Source organism: Microtus pennsylvanicus, chromosome 14 (genome assembly GCF_037038515.1).
Source record: "Microtus pennsylvanicus isolate mMicPen1 chromosome 14, mMicPen1.hap1, whole genome shotgun sequence".
In the NCBI taxonomy this organism is placed as follows: domain Eukaryota; kingdom Metazoa; phylum Chordata; class Mammalia; order Rodentia; family Cricetidae; genus Microtus; species Microtus pennsylvanicus.
Window position 1 is genome coordinate 67,272,339 of NC_134592.1, and position 15,758 is coordinate 67,288,096.

General features: G+C 43.6%; 1 protein-coding gene across 3 annotated transcripts in view; it reads right to left on the minus strand.

Moving 5' to 3' along the window:
• The window catches only part of Dock4 (dedicator of cytokinesis 4), a 396,425-nt gene that overhangs the window by 143,310 nt on the left and 237,357 nt on the right, over positions 1-15,758 (minus strand). For all 3 annotated transcript variants that reach the window (XM_075948630.1, XM_075948628.1, XM_075948629.1), the window contains exons 13-15: positions 13,548-13,673; positions 4,774-4,898; positions 3,897-4,059 (exon numbers count right to left, since the gene is read on the minus strand). In XM_075948630.1, coding sequence (XP_075804745.1) covers positions 3,897-4,059; positions 4,774-4,898; positions 13,548-13,673 — 414 coding nt within the window. The remainder of the gene's footprint in view (positions 1-3,896; positions 4,060-4,773; positions 4,899-13,547; positions 13,674-15,758) is intronic.

Genomic DNA, 15,758 nt, shown 5'->3' on the forward strand with positions numbered 1-15,758 from the left:
TCCTTCATGAGACACCAGCGCATGGCTTGCGGCCTTAGCGTCAGTGAGTGAGTCTGCGCCTGGCTGCTCCGCAGCGCTGCCAGTGCCCGGGAGTTTGGCCATTCGAGACTATCACTTCGATGTAAAATTCGATGATGACACATGATGTGACATAAAACATTTGTGTGCGTGTGTGCTAGCTGCACAAATCCCTGGTCTGTGTGCATGTGAGCTAGCTGCACAAATCCTTGGTGAGAAGTCTTCAAGCTCTCATCCGCATATGTTCACTGTCTTATTATTACTGTGTGTTAAGAGTTCTCTGTATTTTGGATCACAGTCCTTAATCAGGGATGCCTTTATCAGACAGTTTATTCTAATCTGTGCCTTACCTTTTAAATATTCAGATCATATCTTTGGCAGACAGAAAAATATCTCTATTTTTATTAATTTTTCCAAACAGTATATTTTAACCATGTTCTCCTAACTCATCCCAGACGCTCTCTATCTCCCTACCCCTACAGCAACAGGAAAAATGACAAAAAGCAAAAATCAAAACAGAGGAACAAAAGTAGAACCTATCAGACAATAATAATAATAACAATAATGAAAGGCACATGTGTAGGCCACACACACACAAAGGCCATTGTGTGTTGCAACTAACTACTCCTGGGTTTGGGGCCTGACTTGAGATGTGTTGATGTACCCAGTGATACTGCATTGAAGAAAATTGACTTTTCCTTTTTCCAGCAGGTATCAATTGCAAATAGTTTCTTGGCTAGGGTTGGGGCTCTGTGGATACTTCCTCTTTTCAGGGCTGAGATTTTGTTTGACTTGAACTTGGGTGGTCTTTTGCGGGCTGTCACAGACTCTGAGTTCTCACGTGTGTCAGGCCTGTTCTGTCTGGAAGATGCTGTCTCCCTGGAGTACCCACCACCACCAGTTCCTTCTGCCTCCTCTTCCTAACAGAGCCCCAATTAGCACTGAGCGCTCCAAAGTCTCTCACGCTCTGTATATTGTTGGGGACCTTACTGTTACTTATCACCTACTACAAGGGGAAGCTTCAGATAAGGGTTAAATGATACTCAGCTGAGCCCCAGCCTAGGGTGGCTGCTCTGGATCCCTGGTAGACAGATTCTGTGGGTAGGCAGGGCCACAAAGGACTGGAGATGGATCAGAAGAAATGGGTAAAAGGGGCCACCGGGAAGAACTAGGAGATCTTGTTTCTGCACCAAAGGCCTAGTCCCTAAGACTTTCAGCAAAAAGATTTTAATCTCAATGCCCTCCAGCTCATCAGCTGACATATCCGACCAATTCTCTCTTGGAAAAAGCACTTTCCTTTAGCCATCTAGATTCCTTGACTGTCCTTCAACCTCTGGTCTAGTCCTTCTCAAGGTCATTAAACAGCCACTCACTTCCCAGATGTAAATGTGCCCTACAGAGACAGATCCATTCTGGGACTTCCCTGGCTATCAATTTACCACTCAAGAACTTCACCCAGTCTCCTGCCTTTGAAAACATCAGATGGATGCTGTGTGGGAGCCGGACTATGCTGGATCAGCAGCTGAAATGGGCATCTTTGCCTAAGCTGACATTCTATACAGTCATGTTTGTGCTTAAAGGCTGGAAGAGTTGCCATGGGAATTATCAAATGTTACAGATCAGGGAGAGTCTTGCCCCAGGTACTGCTTATTAAATATCTATAACGGACCACTAACCTTCACACTCTTATTTCCTAGTTTAAGTTTCCAACCCAGACTTCATTCATTTCCCATCCACACCTTGGACGTGTCGTGGGTGTAAAATGTCTACTATGTAAAGTTTGATTTCTGCCACCCACCCCCAAACAGATGGTTCCAATTGTCTACCCACTTCATTAAATGAAATTATATGAAATATATGGTTCTCCCGATACATGTGGACCCATAGTAATCTTTATAATTTAGCACAGTAAGTTAAAAGTGGAGACATAGATGTTATCAACTTCCATATGTGATTTTTTCCTTACTAACCACAGAATTTCTACCTTTCTTTTCATATTAAAGAAGTAACTTACTGACATTTACGCATCCCCAGAATCACCATGCTAACTTGTAGGGATCGTCAATAATAAAATAAAATAAAATAAAATCTGTAACACTGTGACAGCTCAGCAGTTGCTGGGATAACTGAGGCCATGACTAACAGGCATTGTACACAGCACAGATACACAGGCCAAAGAAATGGTTTATAACTCAGGCTGGACAGAGCAGGACAGCGCAAGACTTCTCCAAGCTACCCAGAAAAGCATGCAATTTAAAACTTAACTGAAAGCATGGGAAGCAAGCCTGCAGATAAGGGGCGAGCACAGTCTTACCCATTGGGCATCTGCCTGCCACTGGTGAGAGACGGAACCTTGCTGTGTGCAGGGATGTGGTTCCAGCACCTCTTAAAGTAGTTGGAACACAGTAGGTGTTCAATTTTATAAAAAAATAATTCATTTTTATGAATAGATAATATTATTGCGAGAATACACATGTGCACAGGAATACCTGGGGCTTGTGTGATGAAATTACTTCACTGCAGTCTGTGGGATTATGGGGATTTTTTTCTTTTTCTTGGAACTAGTTCTTTTGAATTAAAACAACAACAACAACAAGCCGTGTTTTAAGTACAAGGATGAGAGGGCAGCAACTGAGCAGATCTGACTAAAGTAGCCTTTGCTCTGCTTTCCAAGTTGTGCACTATAATGATCATCACTATCAAGGTCTCTGAACGCCCTGCGCTTTCTCCTTTGTTTCCCTCTGTTTCTCTTCTTTTGGAACTCAAAGCTAATGACAGGTCCCATGTAAGAAGCCTGGGAGATAGAACAGCACAAAGCACCACCCCAAATCTGCCCCCCTCCTTGAGTCCTTTTGTGGGACTCCCATGGGAATTCAGAACTCAAGAACTTGCTCCTCATCTCCCCGCACTTTAAAACATCCTCATAAACCCGATCTGCAGAGACTTCAGAGTCCATTCTGAAAAACATGTCATAGGTCTGATGATGCCTGAACCTCAGGTGAAGAGCAGGACCAGTCAGATGAGATCATCACATCTCTTGGTAATGCCCTCCTTCCCTGTTAAATGGAAGAAGGGACAACTGTATTTCTAGTGATGGGATCCTCCTGAGTCTCTTGCTTGTTATTCTGCTCCCAAAGCAAGATTCGCTAGAACCTTTCCAATCTGGTCGTGTGTACAGTTCTGAGGCACAGGCCGTATCAGAAGACCCCTGCTCTAGAGCTGGTGGGGGCAGAAAATGGGCTTGAGAAGCTGGTAAAGGGAGCAAAAGATGTGACATAGAACTGAAGATGTGACCAATAACGTTCACAGGGACAAGCCAGCACAGTTCTGTCCTGTGCTCTTTAAATCTGTAGAACGAGATAACTGTTCTATCTGCAGTCTCTCCCTGCTGACATTATCAGTCATTTTACCATCACCCAGAACGGCACGGTGATACAGACACAAGTCAACACAAACCTGAGCTTCACCAACGTGTTCCGGTAGCCTCCCACGCCCAGAAAATTCCAAGTGGGATTCTCGGAGCTGAGTCAGCTTCCTGGAGGTCAGGATTGCCCAAACCCACCAGACAGGCATAGTTTGTCTGATGCTGTGTCTCCCCCTTCTGTTCAGATTCTCTAGGTTGTACATGATGAACCGGATTTTTAATGAGAACAACCAAATTACAGAGAATCCCTGGGCTTTCTGTGATTTTAAACTCTCCCCCTTCCTTTCCTCCTTTTCTGTCCCAGTTTCTCCAGGAGTCGGCCCCCTCACTTCCAGGACGCCCACTGCTTGCTTGCCTTCCTCCCTCCTTTGCTGCCCTTTCTTCAGATCTGCCCACTTCAAGCACAGGACCAGCCTGGAGCCCACAGAGCTGCAGGGGCCACTCCCACACTTACTCGAACAATGCCGGAACTCAAAGCGGATGTGGGAGCCCCGGAACTTATCCACAGGAATGGGAAGTTTCAGCAGCTCTGACCACCGGGGGCTGTTGTTATGATAAAGCACGAAGGAGTGGTACTCTGTAGCAGGTGGCTCTCCAGAGCCAAAGGAGATAAAATCCTAAGAAAGAAGCAAGTGAGGTAAAGTCAGCTTCCCTTAAGGCTGCCAGAGGCAGAGCGTTCGCTACTGTCTGCCTGCTACCCAGGGAGCATTGCACTGGACATTACCCCCGCCCCCCCATCTCAGTGTGTTGTTCCTGCATTTGCTCTGCCTAGTGAGGTGAAGGTTTGATTCTGAGCCTGTCGCCCAAGGCCTCTGGTGCCAAGGGTAGGCCCTGATGACATGAGAATTCGACTCTAAGGAACCAAGTCCGGAGTCCCCTGAGGTTAGAGACTCTTCTATAACCCAGTGGGTGACCATGAATGCCCAGTTCAGCCTTTAGAACAGTGGTTCTCAACCTATGGGTCACAGCCCTTTCACAGGGGTTGCCTGAGACCATCGGAAAACACAGATATTTACATTATGATTCATAACAGTAGAAAAAATTACAGTTATGAAGTAGCAAAAATAATTTTATGGTTGGAGTACTGCACTATAAGGAACCGTATTACAGGACCACAGCATTAAAAAGGTTGAGAACCACTGCTTTATAAGAACAGGAAAACATACTTCTCCACCAAGCTGGGTTCACAGAAAACACTTCTACCAAGAGTGGGTCTGTTATTACTTCCTCAACAAACAAATAGTACCAAACTCCCGAAATGATCACAGTTGGAAAGGCAGCCAGAGCAAGGGTTAAACCGCCACACCAAAGGCCGTCTCGGGTGAACATACCTTTAAGGGCTGTCCATTACTGTCCACAATGAACATTGTAACCTCCACGTTTCTGGCCACACTCTTGCCTCCTTTCTCAAATTCTCCCCTTTCTACGGTGATATATAAATCGTTCCTCATTTCACCTATGGGAAAGAGTAAAAACACGTTACATACATTAGGACATGGAATACTCTCTCAAGCGAAATTCTAGTTTATAAAAATATGTGGTATGGTTACATTACGGACATAAAAGCCTCAGCACGTTCACACTTTAGTAAAACGGTCTCCGCCCCCGCTGCCAGTACTGGAGGAGGACACCGCCAGCCTTAGCCGCATCCAGGCTGCAGTGTGTAGCCAGTGTGCACTTAGGAAACAAACAGGCGGCTGTGTAAGAGGCCATTGTCGTCTGCCTCACCATTCCCCAGTATTTCCTTCATTTCATTTATGAGGTGTGACTGCAAAACGACAGCCCAGCAGAGGTAGCTCACGGAAGCCTGCATTATTATTTTATAGACACATAGCCCTTTAGAGAGAAGAAATACCTAAGCGGAATGAAATGGCAGGCCCTGCAACGAGTATAATTACATAAATCCTTCCCAAAGTCCATGGACAGAATTATCTCACTGTTGAAAGAATCCATAGTATTGGTTTCTGAACAGATGTAGAATAGTTCAGTCACACACATAAACCCAACTTAGTATTTCAGAGCATCAAACTGTAAAACAAATAAAAAAGAGCCTCGATTCAAACTTTCTCAAGATGCACAAAAATCATCTGTATTTTTACTGTTAGCAGTGTCTGCTAATATTACCCCTTTCTTATTACTCCAAGAAACACAAACTGAAGCCAACTAGCACACGTCGAAGAAAGGACCGAGAGTGGATCGGTCGGCATAGCATCATATCGGAGACTCGGATGGGCAGGGTCGGCGTCTCAGCTTACTTTACAGAACTTTCAAATATTTGATGAATAAAATGCAATTTCCTTTTTTAATTAAAAAAATTTCGTCTAAGGAAGCAAATTACCAGAAGGAAAAATAGCCACACAGTATATGCAGCTGGGAGTTTTGTCAAATTCTCTGGCTAAAGCTGCTGCTCTAGCTCTCCGGGGGCAGATAGGACATGTTTAGTCCTGCGCACAGACAATTGCTTATGCTAGTCCCCTTGCTGACCAGAACACAGGCAGGCAGAAAGCAGAGGAAGCACAAAAGGTCTACAAAGCATTAACCCTTAGCTGCCCTTTAGAAGAGCACATAAAACATCCATTTGTGGAACAGTTGGTAGAGAGGTCTCATGAAGTTTAGAATTTTCACACAGCTCAATTTCACAAAACAATCAATTTACAAATACTGGAGAAAAGCAACATTTTTCAACACATCAGCTGGGGGGTGGTGGTGCACACCTTTCATCCGAGTACTTGGGATGCAGAAGCAGGAGGATCTCTGTGAGTTCAAAATCAGACTGGTCCACAAGCTCTGGTCTTGTGTAATTATTTGTGTAGAACTGACACACATCTTCTAACACAGCTGAAATCACGTCTGTCCCACTGCTATCCAATGCCATGTACATGGTTGCTGCACTGCATTGTTTAGAGAACAATGAAGAGCAAAGAGAAAGGTCTGTCCATCCAAGATGCTTTCAGTCTTAGGTTACTGAAGCTGAGGAATGTTAGCTGTGGATACAAAGGGCCAGCTATATATAACCTTTTCTCTACACACGCAAACACTACTTTAATGATATTTATTTTAGAAACTCCATCACAGAGTTACCAAAGGAAGTGATTTCTCTCTGAATCAAGAGACTCGACAGAAAGAGCCAGGATGCTAGTGTGCAGTGCACACGCCTGTGCAATGCGTGTGTGGAAGGTCATTTCAGCGATTTTCACACTAACGGGATTTGTCAAGTAAGATAACAACATTCAAAAGAAGGTGCCTAAAAGATGTTAGTTAACAGATTCCTGGCTTTGTGAAGTAGGTAAATGAACCTATGAACCATGAACCACAGGCTGACAGACAGGGGTTTTCCCGTGAGAATTTCTCATAGAGAATGGTCAGCCTTTCCAATCCACAGAAGCATTTACTGTCCTGGAGAAAGAAAAATGATTGGGTGCTTTCTGATGTCCTCTACTCCAACTTCAGCAAGACAAGAGGGATGTGGGAGGCCTGGAAGGTTTGCTCCGTGTCTGTAGGGTAGGCGCAGAGGATGGGTGGTCAGGGGACGTGCTGCCCACATCACACAAGTCTCTTCCCACTATCCACTGAGCTCTGCGAGCACTCCTCCATACAGACACACTATCCTAGACCCAGGAAATGCCACAGTGAGCAGAGTGGGAAGTTCTGTAGATAGTGAGGTTTTTGTATGTACGTTGTGTGCAGCAAACTCATGCTTGTGTCTGTGTGCACATGCTTAGAAGCCAGGCATTGATGCTAGGTATCTTCTTCTATGAAACGCCATCTGATTTTTTAAATTGGGTGTCCCACTGAGCCCAAAGCTGTGGTTTATCTACCAAGACTGCCCCGCATGTCCTCCTGTCCCCATACCCTAGTGCTGGGGTTGCACATGCCTACCACCAAGCCTGGCTTTTATGTGGGTGTTGGAGAACTGAACTCCTTAGGCTACAGAATTTGGAATTTGGCTACGGAGTCCTGTCCCTAGCCCCGTGAGTCAACTCTCTAATAATGAGTAAAATGTAAAGCATAGTTACTGGTGGTTAGTGTTGTGATAGAAAAGAGAGGCAGCACTCACTGGGGACAGAGGAGCAGGGAGAATTTAAGCAGGCAGTAAGAGGGCCCTCGTGAGAACAAAGCAGAGCGGTACATTTCACCAAAGGAGCAAGGCAATAGATCCTCAAGTCAGTTCTCAAAGTCAGCTGAATTCATGATACCTGGATTCTTCCATCCCTTTAGTATTAGAGAAATGCTGACTTCGAACATGTCTAATATTGTTAGGGTCCAATGACAATCAGAATAAGGAGATCAAGGCTCTAGTCCCCTCTGCCACTGTTATTCTGTGATTCTAGATAGGGAAATAAAAACTGCTGGGACTCTGGATTCTGTGTCATGAAGTAAAGGTAGAGGTAAAGAGAAGAAAGTGTTAGGATCCTTTAAAAACTTCATCATCATCATCATCATCATCATCATTATTTGGGTGGGGACATGCCATGCTGAACACGTGGAGTTCAGAGGACAATTTTTTGGATGAGTTCTGTCCTTCTACCTTTAATGGATTCTAAAGATGGAGTTCAGGTCATTGGCCTTCATATAAGCACTTTTAGCCTCTGAGCCATCTTGCTGGCCGCTATGATATCTTTGCTATAGTGCTGTCTCTGTGACTTATAAAAGAACTGGATTATAGTACATTTAGACGTTAGCAGGCCAAACAGGTCAAAATGCCAACATGGATGGGGGCTTCTCCGTGTTGCACTGGAAGAGCTGTCAGCAGGCGAAGCTGTCAGAGAAGAAGGGTCACTTCCCTTGTGGCTCCTGGTAGGTTGCTCATTCCCCAGTGGATGACCCCACACCCATGTGTATATGGGCAGCATGAACTGGATTCATGAGGTTATTAATTAAGAACATGAAATCAGGAGGGAACAGGGTAGGGACACTAGAGGGAGTAAGCGGAAAGTAGTAATAGATGAATGTGACCAAAATATATTATAATTGTTTGACAGTTTCACTGAACAAAAACTCTCCAAAAATGGGGGGAAACTTCATACATGTGCTTTAATATTCTGCTCCTCAGCTGTTACCATTTCTGTGACATGCTCCCCTCATCTTTTGCAGATCTCTTAGATTAAACAAGATTCCTTTGCAAAGAGAACCCACGACGAGACGAACATTCCTTCTGATGGCATTCTACATATGCCGCTCCCCAGGAATTTTGCAGCTTGCTATGTTCCAATACCACAAGGTGCCACATTTTGCCAAAATACACAGAAGGAGAAAGTTGAAATGAGATGAGTGCTAATTAAAATCCATGTCTTTGAGGACTCTGGGAAAAAACTGATCAGCCCAACTGTGTTAGGAAAGCATCTTGGGTAATGATGAGACAAACCACAAAGTAGGAAATGGAGTCACAGTGCCAGTGTGAGGAGCTATTTTTGTGACAATGTTTTTAACACCACACATGCCTCAGGTTCATTACTCTGCGAATTTGATGTGTGTGACACTCTCCTCATTAGCAAGCCTCACGGCTAGGAAGCCTGCGCACACCTAAAGATTTCTCAAAACATTGCAGGCAAGATGATGATAAGGTCACATCAGGTGGAACAGAGCGAAGGCCCTCCAGTGGATGCAGTCAACAGGATGACTGATGACCTGATGAGCCAGGATAGCCTCTGTCACAGGATACACCCTGAACCCTTGATGCTGCCCTCAGGACATGGGCACGAAGTGCACGTGGGCCCAATCGTGTAACCATTGTACGGAGCCATAGCAGGGTCAGTCCAGCTCTTTCTCTGTGCATTTAAAGTTTAGGAGTTAGAGAAAAACTATCCCTCAGTTAGGAAGAGGAAATATGCGAATGGCTTCAATTTTCCATGCACTGAGCTAACTAATGATGGCGACTGGAGAGGTCTAAAGGCATGCCCGCCAACGCCTGGCACACTCCAGATTTCTACTGCAGGGATACTAAATCTATAAATTTCACATGAAATTTTCTCTTGTTTCTTTCTTTTTTTTTAATCTTTATTTTTTTCCCTATTTTTTGGGACAGGGTCTCACCATGTAGACCAGGCTGGCCTCAAACTCAGACATCTGCCTGCTTCTGCCTCCTCCCAAGCGCTGGCTTAAAGGCATGTGCCATCACTCCCAGTCCTATGGAAAAAATTTAAAATTTCTAAAATACCTCTGAAGTCTCAAACACTCCCTGTCTTGATAGTTTTAGACAGGGGAATCCCACTGCAGTAGTAGCCCCAGCAATATGAGCAGCAACAGTTCACTTTTCTGAATGCCTGTTATGAGTGGGGTTCCTCGCAAAGCACTTGAATGTCCAGTTAGAACTTTTGCATTTATAGGAAGGCATGCCCCATTCCAATTTATCAATGAAGCTGAAGTGTAGAGATTCTGATGCATGTTTGACGCATGATCAATAACTCTCTCAGTAGAGAATTCAGCTGTTGTCACAAGACTTGAGCAAGAAAGGTATTCATTCTGCATTGGTCAGACTAGCCTTGAAATACTGCTCTGTGAAGTATGCCCATGTCTAGTCTGTTCTGAAGCTGGAAGGAAGCCCCATATCTCTCTAGTCACCAGCACCCTCTTACTGAGAGTGTACCATCCCTCCATGTAACCAGGGGGTCAGATCTGAGATCAGCGATGACCCCTGTGTGATGGACAACCATTACAGGTCTGACCGAAGCTCAGTGAACTGTAGTTAAATTTAGAAAATATTTTTACAAGCTTAGGCAGGCCCTCAATCTCTGATCTTACTTCCTCAGGCTTCAAGTAGCTGGGATTAGAGGCATGAGGAATCTTGACCAAGTAGGGTATATTTTTAAGGAAGATTAAATCATATCATACTAGCTCGAATCTACTCTCTCTAAAATGAGGATTACTGCAGGATTAATTCCATCTGTTAACACGCTTCTTTACCAGTAAGTACTAAAGCATAATACCTACACTTAAAAGAACGAAATTCCTTTAAAAAAAACACGAGGGAAACATATTTATTATATTCTTATCCGAGACCTATAAGCCACAAGTTATTTGGAAAATAAATTTAAATAAATCTTGAGTTCAGTATCCAAATTGTCTCCGGATCTCAGCTCCTGGCTCCTCCTGTCACCCTGGCCATTAACTTTAACTCTTTTGAGGGTTAGAAGCCTCAAAGATTCACAAAAAGCTACAGAAAGTACGAATGATGTACTAACTGAAAGTATGTTTAACCAATTATTCTGTGAGCACATCTTCAGGGACAGGGCACAAGCTGGAAGATGGTGCAGAGGGAACAGGAAGGAGACAAAGAAAGATCTACCCAGAATATTAACCTGGAGGAAGAATGGGCACTTAAGGGGTGTGGGGGCAGAGTCAGCCTTTCATGACCTTCCAGACACATAAGTCAATTTTGGTCCAAGACGTCTGGTGGAACTCAGACCTTCCTCATACTCAGAATGTCCTGGGCCTGGTTTGCATAGGGTCTGTTAAGATATTTAGGGACAGGATGTCCAATATAGTTACTGCTGCCATGTGGCAACGGAGCAGCTGAAATGTGACCTGGCTATTGACAGATGTACCATGAGTATCCAATACTCAGCAGCTTTCAAAGACTGAAACTGGAAAACAGTGTGAACAACTCATTAGAAAAGTTTCGATGGATCACCAATCAAGGCAATATTTGAGATGCACTGAGTTAAATAACATATGCTGTTACAATTAATCTAACCCCTTCTTTTTTCTTCTTAAACAGTGGCTACTCGTTATTTAAAATTACGTATGGATTCCCTCTACATTTCTGGGGGAGAACAGCGATTTAAATATGTTGCTGTCCTCCCTCAGAGACCACAGCATGAAACTCCTCTCAGAGACAGCATTTGGTCTGCACGCCACAGTGATAAGGCATCTGAGAAAATGATTCTTTTGTATCTGGAAATTGGTATACTAAAATAATTAACAGTAATAGCAATACTTATAAGAAATAGGCAGTGAATAACTGACCCACAGACTTGAAAGCACAAAGGCAGACTGTGCCCCCTCCTCCTCCTCCTCCTCCTCTTCCTCCTCCTTCTCCTCCTCCTCCTCCTCCTCAATATCAGGTGATAAATGATTGTCTTGCATAATCGCAAAGCCAAGAGAAGAACTTCTGCTTCCAGGTTTTCAGTTTCAAAAGGAGGCTCTGGTTATATCCTGTGAACCTAAACCTGAAAAGGAGTTCAGTGTCTGCTTCTGTCTGTCAAGGGCACAGGGCACTGGTTTACAGAGGCTATCTGTGCTAATGAGCCTGATCCTCTTGGTAGGAGATGAGCCTTACCTGCCCTGACCCCATCAGCACACCGGATGCAAATGAACTTTGAAGGACTGTCTAGAAAATGAGGTGGGAGGAGTCCTGCATGTGGACTGTCCACAGGGCTCTGTGAGCGGAAATGTTGTTCATGAATATTTTCTCACCGGAGCCTTCACCTCATGTTCTCACTGAGCCGCTGTTAGGAATGAACTGGCTAGTCTGAAAACAACAAAGGACGGTAAAGCAATGACTGCTTTCTCGCTGTGAAAATCCCAGGCAGTCTGAAAGCTGTTCTCGGATGTTTAGGCACATGCATGTATCTTTTTATCTCTACCTTATTTGGAAAATCAAGAAGTCAATGAAGACAACAACAACAACAACAAAGACTTAAATGCTTTTTAAAAGGTTTTCTTGCTGCCTGATGCTATGCAGATCTGCGCGTGTCTCAAGGGACTGTTTTCTTGGACACCATGAACCATACATTACAGAGTACTGACAGGAAGGGACAGAGGCAAGCCTTATTTTCCAGCTCCTTCCATTATTAAAACCAGACCAAAGCCATATGAGCCCAGAACCACCCAGACGATTCTTGAGCCAGAGAAATGCCACCCTGCTTTATACTTTTCCATTCCTAAGTGAAACTGCCCAGGGACTAAGATGAGGAATTCTCCTAGCAGCTGGCCACACTCTGCTCTGAATATGTTTTTTATATTAGATTTGCCCATCAATTAGCTTCCCAGTGGGACGAATGTTTTTCTTTTTTGTTAAAGAGGAAATACCAGTTATTTATAGCAACTAGAGGAAATAATGAGTGGCTACAAGAGCCATGGAATAGCATGTCACCAAGTAAACAGGTCTATAAACAGTCATTTTCCACAACAGTTCCGCAACATGCTTCGGCGGACCAGGCCAGGTCATCTCAGAAAACCTTCCAACTGTCCTCCAGCCTGCCCTGCATGCATGCATTGCAATCAAGAGATCACAGGGTACACTGGGCAATGCGGAACAGTTTGGGGCTTTTCTAAGCCATTCTACCACCGGGTCTCAGAGCTGGGTCGTGGGTTTGGTCCCCCGAGTTGCGGCAGGTGCTTACTATCCGCAGTGAGGAGAGCAATAACTTGGGGGGGGGGGAGCTGAAATCATTAGCTCTGAAGACCCCACTGTATGAATAATAAAACAGAGAAAAATATATAAAGTAAAAAAAACCCACTCAATATGTAATATATTCTTATGCTATATTAAAATAAAGGGTTTAATTTTAAAGAGGCACTGAAAAATAATCTCTTAGATGAAGAAATCGAAATATTACAGTTTGATAACCACATCCTCTGATCACCACCCGCTCTACTGTTCAGATGTGCCCACCCCCTTCCACACCTTATAAAACTTGTTTATAGACATAAAAGGTACTCACGGAAACAAGTTGGCCTTCACTGAGAATGACTTCTTTAAAAATAATTTCTAATAATATTTTGATCACCTATATATAACTCCTCATGTTTTGCTATTATATTTTTCTCCATGTTAAGAAACAAAAACCAAACAAAAGCCCTATGAGGAAGTCACCTAATATGACCTAATCTTCTCCACAGAGAGAGAAAACACTGGATGTCCTCAGCTTTCGTTGTCACCATAGTCATATGTGAGATGCAGCCATGGACCCCAGAGCTACTTAATTTTTAATTTAATTTTAAATTAAGAATTTTTAATTTGTTCATCATCACATATCCCACCTAGTTTCCCCACATGGACCATATAAACTTTTCAAAAATGACAGTCTAAAAATGTTCCCACATGTCCAAACCAGAGGAGAACATACGCAAACTTCACCATTTCGGGCACCAAGCCACCTACCTGGCATGATAATGTTAGAGAAACCCAGCTTCCGCGTTATGGACACCCCATGAGAGAACACTGAAGAGTATTCTCTTCGGATTTGCTCAATGTCTCCGTGCAGCAGCTGGAGGGAAACTGCTAACCCTAAAACAAAGGAGAGGCACTCCAGTTAGGGCAAGAAGGCAAGGACCCACGCTACCACGTTATGCAAGATGAGAATGAGCTTCGGCAAGCTCGGGCTCACGGTATATGTTTTTTACTAGCCACCCAAAATTGATAGAAACTAGAAATGATCCCTGAGTAACACGTTCCCAGCATGAGCACTAGAGTCTTCCAGTGTCTGGGAATTGGAGAATCACTGGGAGAGAATTAACAGCGAGAAGCAAGCTTCTAGCCATGGCACCCCATCCTCCAGCCCCGGCTGTCTGGAACACACTTCTCTGCCGATACTTCATCTTGAAATAGACAGTGGGCAATGAAATCAAAGTAGAACTTTATTCTTATTCAACTTTACAAGGCCTATAGATAATGACCTACCAAATATTAGAGGCCTAGTGACAATTCTTAAGACATAGGCATTCAAGAATTTTTAAACATAGGATTTTTCTTGAAATCAAAGCAACAAAGAGGACTGCAGTAAAAATCAGTTATGTTCTTATTATGACATAATACAGAAACTCAAAATGGCATTATTTTCTGAGAATTTCTTAGGATACAAGACACTTTGACCAACGAAAAGGAATCTAGTGAGTGGCAAAATTATGCTCTTCTTTTTTTTTTTATCTCAATTACGGTGACATTATCACAGCAGGATAGGCAGAAGATGATGCTTATTCCATATACAATTTCCTCAGCTCTCAGGCAAGAACTGCAAAAAGGGAACTAATGTGAGGATGCTGGCGTGCACACTTCAAAGACATGGCACCTCTTTATATCTCTCCTCCCTTCTCCTTTCAACATTTCAAAACAAGAGAAACACAAAGGGACCTCCCCTGTACCGACAATAGAAAATGTAACCTCTCAAGGGGACTTAATTTAAAACAAAACAACAACAACAACAACAAACCTGGACTCGATCTAAAAGTGAGTTTAAATAGGTGGGGTGAAGACAACAAATCCGTCCATGATGATCTTTAATCTGTGTTATTTTTTGTCAGCACCATTTCCTGAATTACCCGCTGTCGTTAATTTATAGTACTACAATGCTATACAAATGACTTCAATCACACTGTGATGGAAAAATGGCAAACTATCCACAGCACAGCCACACGAGGAGTTTCCTTTTATTTTCCCTAAATAGTATGAGAAGCACAGACCAGCGACAGGTGCTGTTTACCGGTTTGCTCTGAGAGAGAGGCAGTAACAAAGAGAAGAACCGGAAAGGACACCACCACCGGCCAGTCTCACAGAATGTCCGCCTCGGAGAAGAGCTGCGAAAGTAAAGTCTGGCAGGACACGTCATGGGGCACTACTGATTCCTTCCAAAACTTAGAGGCCAGGGAACAAGGACCAAGTGGCATGTGTTCTAATCCGTCTGTCGTGGCAGCTATTCTTGCTGACACACATCCCCGTGTCCTGTCCCATTGTCCCCCCCCACCTCATCGCAGCCTCTGTGCTCTCCCCACCACTGTCCTTTTCCCCACACCACCACCACTAACATCACCAGACACAGGTGTACCACACAGGTTCACAAAACAGTTCTTCCTGTTGGGAAGGCACTTGTTCAAAACTCCCAGAATTCTTAAAGAATAAGATGCGTTGGCACAGGTCTTGAGAACAATATTTCAGAAGACAATTATTTTACTGGGTCCTCTATGGAAGGATCTGATCTGGGATACTTGTAGCCTTATGTAGTAAATACAAAGGGGAGGGATCTCAACAATGATGAAAAACAAAGAGATCGTGTTCTTCAAAGTAGGAGCAGGACCAAGTAAAACTGATGCTTATATTGTTCAATGGGTGTTGCATTTATTTAGCCTGCAATCTTCTCCTTCCCTCCTGCCCTTTCCTCTTCCCCCTTCCCTCCCTCTTTTCTTTTTTTTTTAAACAAAAAGTGAATTCTTTTTAAGAAAATTAGATAATGAAAAAAGAAGTATCTAGTCATAGCTAATAGCATCCTCGAGAAATTAAAGATGTAAAAAGGAGTAGATATACTCTCGGGAAAGAAACAGATGGAGGAAACACAATAAGGAACAGGAGAATATATCATATATCAATGTCTAGATAGCA